General features: G+C 53.0%; 2 protein-coding genes across 3 annotated transcripts in view; both read left to right on the top strand.

The window, feature by feature from the left end:
- The window catches only part of FAM3D (FAM3 metabolism regulating signaling molecule D), a 33,670-nt gene extending 30,020 nt beyond the window's left edge, over nt 1-3,650 (top strand). For both annotated transcript variants that reach the window (XM_037040807.1, XM_037040806.1), the window contains exons 9-10: nt 338-464; nt 3,220-3,650. In XM_037040807.1, the coding sequence (XP_036896702.1) occupies nt 338-464; nt 3,220-3,309 (217 nt within the window). In that variant the 3' untranslated portion in view covers nt 3,310-3,650. The remainder of the gene's footprint in view (nt 1-337; nt 465-3,219) is intronic.
- Nucleotides 3,651-10,382: 6,732 nt separating this feature from the next.
- FAM107A (family with sequence similarity 107 member A) overlaps nt 10,383-15,384 on the top strand; it is a 56,476-nt gene continuing 51,474 nt past the window's right edge. Inside the window, exon 1 of the mRNA XM_037040802.1 lies at nt 10,383-10,859. Coding sequence (XP_036896697.1) covers nt 10,836-10,859 — 24 coding nt within the window. The 5' untranslated portion in view covers nt 10,383-10,835. The remainder of the gene's footprint in view (nt 10,860-15,384) is intronic.

Here is a 15,384-nt window from a genome sequence, read left to right as displayed (position 1 = left end):
AGTTGGTATGATCCCACAACAGGAAAAAGACATGAAAAACTATACTAAAACTTTACAATGATTATGTCAAGGGAATGAGACTGTCATTTTTATTTACTTTGTGATGTTCAATATTTTCCAAATGAGCATGTGTTACATCTGTAAACAGAAGCAAAACTGCCCTACCACCTCTCCAGCTCCCCTGCATGGCCTTCGGGGGGTAGTCCTGGCCCCCCACCCTGTTCCTCCTGAGGTGACCCCACAGGTTTCGTCACACGTGGCCAAGGGGGTTCCAGTGCTTGAGCAGCTCGCCCTTCTCCCACCCCGCTGCCTGACCATCCTCTCCTGTCCTCTGCAGAATGACCGATGAGCTCCGGGGGCTCTTCTCCAACCTGGGCAGCTCCTACGCCAAGCAACTGGGCTTCCGGGACAGCTGGGTCTTCTTAGGGGCAAAAGACATCAGGAGTAACAGCCCTTTTGAGCAGGTGGGTTCCTGGCAGCCTCCCCATCCCAGTGAGGGTGGCAGTGTCAGGGACAGATGGACAAGGACTGGGGTGGCTTGGGGAGGATACGCATGGTGGTGTGGGGAGGGCCACTTGGCTGTCCTCCAGCCCAGAGGTCAGGCTGGTCCAACTGGCTAATTCCCCAGTGGGAAGTGGCCTGACCATTTCACAGAAATATATGTAAACGCATAGATTTGTAAGTGCCAAAAAGGAGGACAAGGAGAGAAGATGGGTACAAGGAAAGTGAGGCCTGGAAGAAAGAGAAAGGAAGGTGGAGAGGAAGCCTGTGCGTGAGAAGGGGAGCCCAGAGCAGGGTCAGAATGCCTGGCTTCTGGCCCCACCTTAGCCAAGCCCCTCCTCCCTCCAGGCCCAGCTCTCCCCAGCTGTAAAGAGGGGAGGGGTTGGGCTAGGGGAGCTTGAGGCCCCTTCTAAGTTCCCTGTGGAGAGGGTGAACTTGCCCCAAGAAGGGGACAGAGGAGAGCCCACCTGAGTATGTGGAAGGAGTCAGGAGGGGTCCACAATCTGCAGCTCACAGCCACTCTCCAGGGCAGCCCGAGGAGAGGGAGTCAGGGAGGCCCCCAGAAGTGAAGTTTGAGGAGTGCTCACAGGAGGAAGGGGGAGTTGACAGGGGGTTGGGGGCCCCAGGGAAACACTTCCTCTTCTCCCCTCGACCAGGGCAGACCCCATCTGCACATTCCCAGCTCAGAGCAATTCTGAAACCCGAGAGAATTGGCCAGGCCTTTCCCAGCAGGAGGAAGAAGGTTCAGCTCTGCCCAGATCCAAGACGGGAAGCTAAGGATCAATGATTCAGACACACAGGACCACTAAAGGGCCTGGACTCTGTCCTGAAGGCTGTGGGGAGCCATGGGAAGCTTGAGAGAGAGAGAGAGTGACAAGAGCAGATGGATAATAAGAAAGCCTAGCACTCAGCAAGCACTTGCTCTGAGCAAGCCCCAGAGCAAGTTCCCCGAAGGGTCTTACATTAGCACCCACATGAAGTAGGTGTTACAATTACCATCCCATCTCACAGAAGAGGATCCCAAGCCCTGGAGGGGTTTTAACCAGCTTGCTCTGGTCTCAGTGATGCGGATGGATTTCTTGTCCGGGTCTGCTGCCTTCACAGACAAGTGTTTCCCGTCCTGACCATTTCCAGAACGGCCGCCCTGGCTGAGCATGGAGAGCACTGCAGAAGGGGAACCTTGGGAAGGCTGGGAGGAGGGCTGCAACGATCAGACACCTGACCAGCAGCCTGGAGGGGCAGGGGCTGCGGAGGCAGAGCAGGGACAGAGCCTAGAGGCCTCATGCTGAAGCCAGGGAGGGCAACCACAATGGGGCTGCAGGGGGTTTTGCTTTGTCTGGAAAACGTGGGCCTGGTTGGTATGCATGTGTTTCTAAGAGAGGTAACTAGAAATTACTTCTTTTCTAAAGGCTGTATTTATTTATTTTTAGACAGAGGGGAAGAGAGGGAGAAAGAGAGGAAGAGAAACATGTGTGGTTGCCTCTAGCATACCCCTCACTGGGGACCTGGCCCACAACCCAGGCATGTGCCCTGAGTGGGAATTGAACTGGTGACCCTTTAGTTTGCAGGCCAAATATATATGAGAAATTTGAGTATATTTTGATCATCTGAAGCTCAGTCTACTGAGCTACACCAGCCAAGGCTAGAAATTACTTTTTAAAAAGCAAGAAATAACGCAACGTACGTTGTGCTAGAAGTGAAAGGAAAGGACCCTCTGGGTGAAGAGCACAGGAGGCCGGGCCGGGGTCTCCAGCAGGTCCCCGCGGGAAGCCCCAGGGGAGGGGTGAGCACAGGACTGTCCAGGAGCACGTAGGGCAGGCACTGTTCCTCCTCAAAGCACAGCTTCTGGACCCGTCAAAACTGGTCCAAGACAGCAAAGGGGAAGCACATACGTAGAAGAAAGTCAGCATCATTCTTTACCTGAAATTTAGGATCAGCTTTCTGGGACCCATCCCCCCGAAATGAACCAAAGATGGTGATGTCATAAAGCCACCGTGTGGTTGTTCCCACACAAGGGAAACGGGGTTCTGGAGAAGCAGCGTCTGGAATCTACTCTTTCCGCCCACGGGTTCGCCACAGTGACGCTTTTCTTTCATACACTAAGCCTGGGCATTTTAAAGACAATCTTAACTGATTTTATTTCCTTTATATATTATTTATATATTATTATTATTCAACAATATTAGACAGTGTTTCCACTGTGCATGTACCACGTGGGTGGCCACAAGCAGGCCCCCTTTGCTTCAGTTTCCCCATCTGTGTAATGGGATGACAATAGTAAGCTTTACTTAGGCTACTGTGCGGATTAAATACATAAGGCACCTTGTGCCTGGCATAGCACAAGCATTCAATAATTGCTATGATGCCCTTTTCATTGTTATTATTATTATTTTGGGTATTCTAGAAGGACTGATGTAGAATTTGGCAGGGGGGCTAACTCTGCAGCCCCACCCCTATCCTCAGTGCCCTACCCCCCATGACAGACAGTGACTAGGCTCTGATCCCATCTCTGAATCCTTGAGCAAGTTCCAGTCCCTATGAGCCTCAATGTGCCCATCTGTGAAATGGACTGGTAACATCCAACACTGCCCCACCTGGGGCAATGGTGAGGATGAAGTAAGTGAAAGCATTTAGTTTTTAAAGCACAATGTAAATGCAGGTGTGAGTCCTGAACAGCCTCCCCCATTGTCTGTTTCTCCCTCTTCTCTCACTCCCTAGTTCATAAAGAACAACCCCAACACCAACAAATATGAGGGCTGGCCAGAGATGCTACAGCTGGAGGGCTGTGTGCCCAGGAAGCTATTCTAGGGCTGCTGCAGCTCCCCCCGGGTTGCAGGTTGCGCCCGGTGGACTGGCTGGAGCTGAAGGACGGCGGGGATGAGGGACGGAGAGACCTGTTGCAGCGGTGAGGAGCGCCGAGGGTCCTTGCACTCTCTGCGCATCTGTGCACTTCCCCTTTCCAGGAACAAAAGCCTCCCCTTAGCTGAGGCACTGTCCTACCTGGAGATGGCCAGCCTCAGAGAGTCCTCCTGGGGCCGCTGTCTGTGGAGAGAACAGGTGGGCTTTGCCTCAGGGTCTCTGTCCCTGAGAAAGGACGGGCTGCCCACACGAGGCAGAATTAAACTTTATTAATGCTGATATTGAATGAACTTTCTGAAAACTCTGTGTGCACGTTCCTCCCTGTGATCGGAAAGGTCTAGATTGGGATTACCTGGGCAGCAAGTTTGCACAGGTTGGTAACAGCTTCTGGCACCAGGTTTGCAGCTGGAAAGGAGGTTGACCTCATAGATCTGTGTTCAGGCGCAAAAACCCCGCGGTCCCCAGCATAGGGTATGAGACCCACGTGAACAGAGCCCAGGGTTGGACGCTGGACGCAGAGGACACTGCACCTGCTGTTAGAGTGGGAGCTGGAGGGGACGGGAAATGGCGGTGGGGAGGGAGAGTAGTCAGGGCGGAAAGGCAGGCTTAGGGAGAACTTTCTAGCTGTCTTCGTGTAGTTCCTCGGGAGCAGCCCCTGGGATTTATTTGAGAAGTGATTCTAGAAAACACCAATAGGAGCCTGGGGAAGTAGACAGGGAAGAGAAAGATCCAATAAAGGATGTGCTGTGAGTGAGCAGCGCTAACCCACGGCGCCCCTAGGAATCAGTGTACGGCACCCACCCTGAGATCTCTCAGGGACAGGCAGCGTCTTTATGCACCACCTCCCATCAGTCACTGTTGGAGAGCTGCTAGGGTGGGGGCCCAGGGGAATCCCCAGGCCCTTCTCCTCTGCCCTTTGTAGAGAAGAGTAATCCTCTTAGCTTCACAGAGAGCCCTTAGCCGAGAGGTACTGATACCAGCCACCTGAGCCCCTGGGAGTGATGAGACCCAAGGGATACGGTGCTAAGACCCCAAAGTCTCTGAGAAGCACCAGGGGCCCCGGACCAAATCCCGGGCGAAGAGAGCACTAGCACTTGGGCTCCTGGAGCGTGTCCAGGCCCCAAGGCTCCCGAGAAGATGCCCAGCCCCAGTGCAAATGCCTGAGCAGTGGAACAGCAGAAGCTGAAGTCCTGTGCGTTCCATTGGTGAGGGCTCCCTGTTCCCAGCCCTGGGGGACAGGCAGGGCTTCAAATGTGCTGAGGGGATCTGGGGTCGAAGCGAACAGAGCGTGAGAGCTTAGACAGGGGCCATGACGGGCTGGGACATGGGCTGCCATGGCAGTAGGGTCAAGATCAGCGGGAAAAGCCTGACAGAACCCATGGAACAGGCTTGGCTGACAAAGGAGCCCAGCCAACCACTTGGCCCTTCCCACATGCCCCTCCTCCCCCAATCACTGGTAAATCACACTCAAGGCTTAAAAGTGGGATTGCTCACAGCCCCAACTAGCCACTTACACAGACACCCACGTCAACAATGCCTGGCAGGTTTGCATAAGCAAGCAAATTTGCTCCATTCTTTCCATTTTGTTCCAAGTGACCAGGCCCTCAGCCCGCTCCAGACAGTGGATGCGAGCAAAAGACCCCCCACTGACCCCCAGTGCCTTCCTTCCCAACCCCAAAACTAATTGAGTAAAGCGGCACGGGGGGCTTCTGCAGGCCGAGGACCCTGACTGAGCCATCCTCTTCTCTCAGCTGACTCACTCCTGGTCTGACCAGTGGTTACCCACCCCAGGCAGTGTGGCCAACAGAAAGGCCAGCCGGGCACTGGCTCTGCCGCTTGCTAGCTGGGTGAGCACATCATGCCACCTCTCTGAGACACAGTCCCCCCTGGTAAATGGGAGGTCATGTCAGTTCCTCAGGGGCTCCTGGGCATTAAATATGATGAAATAGCCACACCACCAAAAGTCGTCAAAAAGAGAAATGAATAAATAAATAACATCTGACCAGATACCCACTCTGGCATGAAGGTAGCAGGAAGTTTTCTCTACAGCCATGAACTATTTGAATTCTTTCCTTAACAAGCAAGGTTGCCTTACTAAATTAGAAGAGAACTATAAGAAATGCCAACAAGAGTTCATGGCCAGGAGGTAGGCAAAGCCCTTGGCAAGGGTCTTACTGAGACCCCAATATCTTTTCTGAGTCCACCTGCCTGTGCACACTGGCCCAAAGAAATGCACACGCAGGAATTTGCAGTGTAGAAAGAAAAAATAGTTTAATGTTGAGTTGGCCAATGCAGAGACAGTGAGCTCATGCTCTGAAGACAGGACTCCCAGATGGCATGTAGGTTACAGGTTATGTGGGGCACAGTCACAAGGCACCTTGGGCTAGGGGTTCAGGAGCATGCTGGTTGCTGATTGGTTACAGGTGAGGTGAGGGTGATGAATCTTTTCTTCAGGTTTTGAGGACAGTTCTTAGTCTGTCTGATCCCATGGAAAAGTAGCCAGGGGATCATTCTACCTTAGAGCTCAGGAGCTGAACCACAGCTTAGGTCAAGATGCTATCTTTAGCCTATCAGGGGTCCAGACCTGTGACCATTAGTCAGGTACCAACTACTGTTTTCTGCTGCCCTGGGGGTTGCTGATTATGGAGGGAAAGGCCAGGTCTCTGAAAGATAGACATAACTAGATAGATAGACAGACAGGCAGACATATAGATAGGTGATAGAGAGATAGATGATAGATAGATAGATAGATGATTTCTAGAGCTAGAATTTAAAACTAAATTTAATCGAAGGCACAGGACCCTTGGTTTCAGTGGCCATTATTTTAAAAGGATGTGGGTGGTCAGAAGAGAAGACACACAGCACTTTTCTGGAAGCTGCATTGCACAGCACTTTACAGAAAACTGAGAAAATGTCAATGGGATGAGGCAGTGGGCACGGCCCCTGCATGGGACTTAACGGGGGTCTGGACTAGGGGACAAGACTGCCGGTCTGCAGGAATTGTTGTCATTAAAAGGTCCGTTCTCGACAAGGAAGAGCTCAGAGTGAGGATGCTGCCCTTGCCACGGAGCCTGTGGGAGAGGCCACTTGCTGCTGCTCTCTGGGGACCTCGAGGCTGAGACTGTGGGCCGTGGCTCAGGGGATCTGCCTCCAGATACAGTTATGGAAAAACCCGACTGTCAGCTCTATCACCAAAAGCCACCCAGGAGATAACATTCTAGAGGCAGCCACCCTGGGCCCCCTGGGATGAGCGTTGCAGAGTGGCCAACCCCTGTCAGACTCAATATCATTTTCAACTAGCTCAGTTCAGGATGGAGCAGGTCAGAGTCCAAGAAGTGGCTGTAGACGGTAGGGAGTGGTCTGTATCACTGAGTCTATTACCTGTTAAGAGCCAGTTTCCTCACTCAACAGTTGTTACTCACCTGCTACATGTCAGCACCTAGGTAGGCACTGGAGGCACTGTCGTGAAGAAAAGCAGGCACAGTCCCAGCCCATAGTCTGGGGGGTGGGGTAAGGACACAAATCAAGAGACAATGTAGCTTGGTAAGCATTTGTTGGAGGAAGGACTGCAGAATCAAGAAAAGCATCCTGGAGGAAGCCTTGGGAATGCATAGGAGTTCGCCAGACAAGGAGGGGAAGGAGGAGTGTGCCAGGCAAGGGAACAGCATGAACAAGGCCTGGAAGGGCAGAGGGCAGGTGAGAAGGGTTGAGTGCCCAGGAGTGAGACCTGAAAGGCCTTTTTGCCTGAGCAAAGGGGCTTGGACTTTGTCCAGGGTCCACAAGGACACACTGAGAGATTTAAGCTGGGTGGCGGCATGATCAGATTTGCAGTTTTAAAAAAATTCCTCTTGGCTGCTGAGTGAAGAAATCAACAGAGGCGAGGAGGCGAGTGAGGAGGCCGACCTCATCCATGGAGAGAGAGTGGTGGCAGGGACCAGGAGATGGCACGGGGATGGAAAAGGGAGGGCCAGTCCTAGGGACATTCAGGAAGTAAAACGAACAAGACTTGGGGACTGACTTTCTCATCGTCGGGGTGGGCAAGACTTCAGGAATCTCTGCAAGTTACTCATGGCCTCAGAATTTGGGGCCTGTATTTCCTTACCCTCTTCTGGTGAACAAGTCTTTCTTTCCTCTCTCCCCAGGAGGGTGAATGGGCGATGAGGGGAGTGTATCCATCTGTTCCCTCAGGCAGGGCCAACTCTTTGCAGCGGCTGTAAATCTAGTCCTTGCCAGTAGGTGGCAGCCCAAGACAGAAAGGCAAGAGTGGCCAGGCTTCTGGAGTCTGCCCAGTTCTTGGGATTGGTCACGGTGGACCTGCCAATGGGCAGCAGATTTACCATCACTGTTATTAACAGGATTGTAACAGCAGCACCTAACTTCTAGGGAGAAGTGCTGTTGTCCAAAGATGCTCTGCACAGAGTTTTACGTACAGCACCTCATTTGATCCTGACAGCCCATGGGATAGGCAGCCATTGTTATTCCCTTTCACACGTGAGGAAAATGAAGCTCAGAGAGGTCAAGTGATTTGTCCAAAGTCACTTAGCTAAGAAGCCTCAAAATAAGGACTGGAATCCCAGTGCATCTCCATCACTACAGACTTCTCAGAAACACTTGCCCTAGAAATACTCTCGTCCTCTCTCCTCCCCTTCCCCCTCTGTCTCCTTCCCCTCCACTTCCTCCTCTACCTCCTGAAGGCTTCTAAAGACATTTGAAAATTGCTCAGAACCTTGGAATCAACGTTCTCCATGTTCACCACCATCACTTTAGGGAGAAGTGGAGAGGGAGTGAGTTTGAGAGATGTGGAGCTCTTCTTCAAAACCCTCCCAGAGTTTTCAGGCTTGCTTCCTTCTACAAGGCTATGGGTCAGGAAGGAGCAGAGGTCTATCCCCGTTATGGAGACAGTGGAGCTGAGGGCTGTGCCCAGGCCATGCAGTGAGACGGGGCAAAGCAGGACCTAGAATACCCGCTGGTCCTTGACCCTTCACCACCATCTGTCACTTCCTAAATCATTGTGTCTGTGCTCCCAGCACCTCCTCTGTGCCAGGCCCCAGGCCAGGCTCCCAGACCACCCCTCCCCATCTTTCCTGCCCAAGGCATGGGGTTCAAATGTTGCATTTTGAACCCACATCCTGCCAAGAGCCTGGTTTCAGACTTTCAGCCAAATGAGGAACCCAGTCAACCAGGCTTTCAGTGCAGCTAGTAAGTCATATTTCAGCAGGACTCCAAGCAGGTGGGGGGAAATTAATCAATGTGTAAAAATCCTTTGATCTCCTCCCATCCCACCAAGAGCCAAGCCAGTGGACACTGCTGGGACAGCTGCCGAAGGAGCTTGGTCTCCGGGGCTTTCACTGCTCTGGCCGATGGCCCATTTAGCCACTGCCCTTTACAGTTTGGGGGATGCTCTTTCGAGTGCAGGAAATCAGAAGCCGTGCCCCAGCCATGACTGGGACAGAAAGAAAAGGAACAGGGAACAGCAGCAGCAGGGGCTGGACCCAGAAGAAGGGACGGAAGGAAGAAGCCACAGTTTGCTCTGCTGCAGGGGGCACGGGTGTTGAGGGAAACACGGCCACAACAGTAACAACAGGACGACAACTGCGGGACACCAGTGACGAGTCAGGGCTGTGCGAAGCACTCTGCATACTCAGGCTGTTCATTTAATCCTCCGTCCCCTTCTCATCCATTCAGCAACATTTACTGAGTGGCCACACCATGCCGTGACTGGAACAGAGCACGTCTCAGTCTTTGGGCGTCTGCCACTACAGGCCGGAAAACATGAACACAGAAACATTTTAGTTTCTGATAAATGCTACTGAACATAATAAACAGAAAGCCCAGGATGCTGCTTTGCACAGGGGAGTCTGGGAAAGTTTCTATGAGGAAATGATCATGGGTCCTGAAGGATAGGAAGATTATGCAATTTTCAAAAAATGGAATCAAGGGAGATGGGAAACGTCCCAGGCAGGAAGGACAGTAAGTCCAAAGGTCCTGAGGCAAGGGGAAAGGTGGTAAGATCCAGGACCTATCAGGGGATCAGGTAAGAGGGAGGTGAGGTCAGAGGTGACCTGTGAACAAGGTCATCTTGTGAACCATGGGCGAAGTCGGACCTAGGACACCTAACCCTTGACTCTTTGCCACACTGCCATTTCACAAATTGTCGTGATGCCCGAGGGCCAGGCACTGTGCCAGAAGAAAGGGAAAGGAGACTAGTTTCTCCTGCCCGGCCTGTTCTTGGGAAAGGTGCTAAGCTTCATGGATTGGTTACCTGGGACTTGCCAACGGCAGAGGATTTATCAACAGCATTATAGACAGCACCGTAACAGCAGTACCCAACTTCTATGGGGAACTGCTGTTGTCCAAAGATGCTAGTGCAGAGTTTCACATGAACTGCCTCATTTTTTCCTCCCAGCCCCATGGGGTGGGGCCATTGTTATCCCTCTTTGGGCAAAAGGAAGATTATAGAACGGGGAATGACATGGTCTGATACTCGCTGCCACAAAACGACGGCCTCAGCTACACACACCCTCCCCTTTCAGCCCTCGGAGCAACCCTGTAAGGAAAGATTGTCTGACCTCACACACAGATGAAGACACTGAGGCTCACAGAGGTTAAATCATGTGCCCTGGGCCACACAACTGTGAGAAACAGAGCTGCAGCCAATGAGATTCCAGCCTTAATCTTGCCCCAAGTTGGCGACAAAGAGAAGGAAAGGGCTGGCTCGAGTGAGGAGGAGGGGACTACCAGGGGGTACTTTGAGAACTTGGCCCCTGGCCTGGAATCTGGCCTCCAGATATTTTCCTGGCCTGAGTTCAGAGCCGCCTGCCCCCCAGCCCTCCCGCCCGGCCCGCTGCCCCTTGAATGGAGTATTCTGCTGTCAAGAGTCCATGCTCCCGGAGAGCCCGGGCCACAGGCCACGAATGTCTTCAAAGACCTCTTATTAATGGCTTCTCCAGTCTGAGGCTTACATCCCCTCGCACCCCTCCAGCCCCATGTACCGGCCACCCCACGCAGCCTCCGCTCTCTGGGCCCCATCTGCTGAGCAGTGCCCAGCCCGGCAAGAAGGCCAAGTCCTTCCCCACTGGGCCAGCCAGATGTCACCGCTGTGCCTGAGCTGCCTGCCGACTGCGCAGTGACAGGACTGCGTTGCTTCCCAATCCCAGCAGCCTCAGTTTCCCTTCTCGAGAGAGAGGCAGAGGTCTAGGGGGTGACTGCCACAGAAACTCCCAGAGGCTGTGTGGGCCACCTGGGGACATCAGGCCCTGCTGTCAAGACCAATCGCCCTAAGCCTGTCTGAGGAGCTCCAGGCTGGGGCGCAGCTGTGAAAGCCGCCTTTGTGCCTGAGGAGAATGAGCTGCAAGAGGACTGGGGGCCCTGGCCCAGGGAACCCCTCTGGCCCCAGCTCCTGAGGCCAACACCAGCAGGGAGGACCCCCAGCCTGGCCCCCGAGGCCCACCCAAGCCTGGTGCCCACTCCGTGCCATGGGAGCCACCCAGGGGAAGAAGGTAGGAGCCCCAGAGGGTCCTGGTGGGGTCCTGGACCTGGAAAGGGAGACTGGCTCTGCTGGGTGGGAGCCCTCACACACACACCTGCCAGCTCCTGGGAGCCTCAGCCAGGCGCTGCCCTCCGGTCTCCCTCCCTGAGCTCGCAGCCAAGATTTACATCTAGACACCTGGCTGGGGCTCCAGGCAAAGCCAGTGACTGATCTTCCGTCTCTGGAACAGACCTGGGGGCCGCCTGACCTCTCAGCAGCCCAAACTTGCATCCGAGGCTCTCTGCGTCCCTGCACACAAGCTCCTTGGCCACCTCCCCATGTGCAGGGGAGTGTGGGTGCAGGTGGACGCAGGAGCAAGATGAAAAATAAGGGTCATTATAATTAAGTTGGCTAACCGGTTGCCACCAGATACGGGGCTGTGGGCAAGTTGTTGAAGCTTTCCGTAACTCGTTTCCTCATCTGTAAAATGGGGGTGGTAGTGGTTACTATCTCAGAGGCTCGGAGTGAGGATTAAATGAATTAAAATATGCTAAGTATTGAAAACAGTGGCTGGCACATAGTGAGCTAAATGTAACACTTTGTTATTATGAGAATGCCCTTAATATTATCCTGAACTTTCTAAATCTGGGCTGTCAGCTGGGGTTTGTAGAAAGCACAGCCAGTGCTATTTCTGAAAACATGGTCTGAGGCACTCTGAGCCAGCATTAGAGACGGTGGGTGGGAGGGGGCTGCTCAAAAGGGGGCTGTCACCTTCTCTCCCTGGCAGAGTGGCTCAGTTGGTTGGAGCGTCGTCTCGTGCACCAAAAATGTTGTGGGTTTGATCCCCAGTCAGGGCACGCAAGAGAGGCTGCCGATTGACGTTTCTCTCTCACATCCATGTTTTTCTGTTTCTCTCTCCCATCGAGAGAAATGTTTTTTCCCATCTCTCCCATGTTTTCCCTCTCTCTCTCTCCCTACCCCCTGCCCCACAGTCACCCCCTCCTCTCTCTCTGAGATTAATATATAAGTCCTCTGGTGAAGATTAAAAAAAATAGGTCATATTTTCAAGGCCCACCCAGACCTCCTGGATCAGATCCCCTGGGAATTTGAAGTCATTCACCAGGGATTCTCTCGTCCATGCTCACAGTCCACATGGGCCCGGGGATGTGACCCCCGCAGTGTGGGCAGGCTGCCCAGGACGCCTCTGGAGCCCAGCTCTGGGTCTGTAAAGTGGGGTGGTATCCAGAGGCCCCAATAAACAGGGGCTCTGATCTCCAAACACCCCATGACAACCGAGCACATTAAAGCTAGGAAATGCTCAAGGCCAGGCTTCGGGCCCCGTTCTTCTTGAATCCAAACTTTCCGCCAACCCAGCACATCCCACATTTTTAAACTTAAAGTAAAACACATCATGAACCCCATGAAGGCAGTCCTCTGGGGCTCAGTGTCCTCATTTGCAAAATGAGGGTGGTTGGCCAGAGGACCCCTGGGAGCCTCCCGGTGCTGGTGTCGGCGCCTGCCCCCCAGCAGCCCCCAACTTCATTTTCCTCAACGCTTTCTGTCCCAGAGCTATTGCTGCCCCACCACAATGCTCACTCCTGCCTCCAGGGGCCAGGGTGAGTATCTGACCCAGCCCCAAGGGAGTCCCAGAGCTGCCTTCCCAGGCCAGCCCTGACCCCAACCAGTCCACCCTTCCTGCTCCTCCCTCTCCCAGGGGAGAATGAGCTCAGTCTCTAGGTCCTGTCTCTGCTGAATGTGAATGTGGGGAGTCACCTCGGAGACCAGTTTCCTAGGCCTAGAAGAAACCCTAACAAGATCTAACCAGGAATAGCAAAATGTGTCTCCTATCCTGCTTCTTCCACTTCCCTCACCCAGAGCAGACATCACAAATCAATCCCTGCACCCTTTCCCACAAATCTAGACAGCCTCAGAATCCTTCTCAACACAGTATTTCAAGTCTCCTTCTCCCAGTCCATCAGAACCAGCCCCCATTTGAAAACCATGCCTGTCCTGGCCCCAGTCCCCTCCCCTGCCTTCAGGGAAAAGCCCTCCAGGGAGAAGGCAACAGGGCATGAGTGAGGACGTGGGCTTGGAGCAGACTGGCCCCGAGTCAGTTCCTCCACATCCTCTTCAACCCGGGGCAAGTAGCTGAGCCTCAGCTTCTGCCTCAATAAGCTAAAGACCCTTATCAGAGAGTTGTAAGACCTAAATGACATCATGCCTGGGACAAAACGGGCACTCAGTCAATGTTGTCTTTCCCTGAATTTGATCCTCTCACACCTGCACCCTCTTCTGAGCTCACAACTGTTCCTTTGAGCCACGAGGGCATTGATATCATCCCCAATGTCGGGTGGAAGAGCTGAGGCCAGCCAACGTGGCTTCCTCCAGCTGGTCGGTGGTGGAGCCAGCCTGGAGAAGGGCCCTGAGCACGTCCAGGCTGGACCCCCTCACCACCCCCAGCCTGTAAGCCCATCCTGCCCCCCACAGTCCCATCTCTCTCAATTTCTGGAGGCAACAGCCCCGCTGGCCTCTGAGTGACATCTGTGACGGGCCTGGCCATGTGGAACCAAATGCCCAGCATCCAATCATTTATTCTCCCACTAGCTTGTCCCATGAGGGTCACTGTACATCCCCAGACCGATGCCCACAGTTACAGCTTAGTCATAGCCATAAAATAAAAGCTCTGGAAAATCCTTGGTGACACAGTCCGGTCCCCTCCCCATTATACAGCTGGGAAGACTGAGGCACAGAGAGGGGAAGGACTTGCCCAGGGCCATGCAGCCAGGGCCAGGGCCTCTCCACAATGCCTGACATCTCCAAGCCAAGTGCAGAACCCACAGGAAGGCCATGGTTCCCCTTCCCCAGCAGCTTGAAGGGCAGGACCGAGCTGCCCCTTGAAGGTGACTCCTGCACACTAAGGCACTCTCCTGGTATGTTCCTGTCCACAGAATCCTCATCTACTCCCACACCAGCCTCCCACAGCAAAAGCTGGAGGGGTACATGCTACCCTGCGCTGGGAGCTGGGCCAAGGATGGACGGGCATGGCCCCTGCCCTCACAGCCTTCTCTGTCAGTTGGAGCGACTGAATGCAAACAAATAATGACAGTGACAGGGGAGATGGGCGTCACTGCTCATATGTTACGGTCATCTCTAGCTGCAATGTAGGGACTGGGCGTGAGGACTCCAGGAAGTAGACAGCTGTGGAAATCCCGTAACTCAGACGTCTCATTCAGGATGTCGTCCACTACAAACAATGGAAACCCCAGGTCCAGCTAGTTTGAACAATAAGGAAATGTATTGGGTTCTCTAAATGGAAATTCAATGGCTCAATAATGTCTCCAGGACTTCTCCCAGAAGCCCCCAGCTAAGGTTCTCTTGAATTTCATTGGCTCAAATTAGGTCATGCTGTCATTCCTGACTTGTCCTCTGGGTTACTGGGTTTGACTGGAATCCTGAACCTGTCTGTCGCTGGCAAGGGATGGGAGTGGGACTGTGACCAGAGCCCCTGTGAAGCTGGAGGTCAGTTTCCTAGTGGCAGGGCTAGTGTGCAATGGGAGAGGCAGAGTGGCTGCCGGGCTTTCATCATAATACCCCACCCTGAGGAAGGGAGCATCACGTCTCTGACAGCGGTGTGAACAGAGAGAATGGAAAGAACTTGAAAGTTCACGGGTGTGGCAGAAGTCAGCACACAGACACACGGACATTGTACTCATCCCTGTGAACTTCCCTTGCACTTGGCGTTTTTTAATCCACAAAGTTGTTACCCTGGCCACTATTGGAATTTTCGTAAGAATCAAATGAAGGTATTCTCCATACATGGAAACAATGTCTCTGTTTGGAATATTGTAGAAGCTGCAAACATTGGCCAGAGGCCATGTGTTGATACTGGAGTGCAGAGTGCAGGCAACATGTCCTGTTTTCAGCCCTTGCATCACACAGTGAGGCCACAGCTCCTTGGGCAGCAGTGTATCTAGAAAAAGCAACTCCTGTGGGTGCAGACACCAGCTGCACACTCACAGAGACCATAGGGTCTGGGCACTCTGTCCCTAGACCCTACTTAGCAGCCAATGTCTCTCCCCCCAAAAGGGGACAGGCCCAGGAGTTCCGAAGGCCATTCCTACACAAGGTCAGCACCCCAGGCCATGATCTTCATTCCATCCTTACGGAGGCTGATACTAAAAAAAGATACTAAATGATACCCTGATACTAATATATATATATTAGTATATATATATATATTAGTGTATATATATGTATGTATGTATTACTGGTAATAGCTCACATGCATTTCAGCTTTTGCACTAATTCTCCAATTGAATCTTTCAACAGCTCTTAGAGGTGGGTACTTTTATTACCCAAACAATCTGAGGCATGGAAAGATTAACCAAGGGTTTCAGAACCACCCAGCTAGAAAGTGGTGGAGTCAAGTTTTGAAGCAGCCAGTTTAAGGAGCCTGACCTCTTAGCCAACAGACCTCAGCGTGGATCTCACAAAAGTGGGCTCTTGAGGAGGCAGAACAGTGTTCAAATCCCACCTGGGTCCCCTGTTGGGGCAAC

The sequence above is a fragment of the Sturnira hondurensis genome, unplaced genomic scaffold, assembly GCF_014824575.4.
Source record: "Sturnira hondurensis isolate 20B ecotype Veracruz unplaced genomic scaffold, ASM1482457v3 Scaffold0002840, whole genome shotgun sequence".
Lineage (NCBI taxonomy): Eukaryota > Metazoa > Chordata > Mammalia > Chiroptera > Phyllostomidae > Sturnira > Sturnira hondurensis.
The sequence above is the reverse complement of the archived record's forward strand: the minus strand, read 5'-3'. Positions and strand labels throughout refer to the sequence as shown.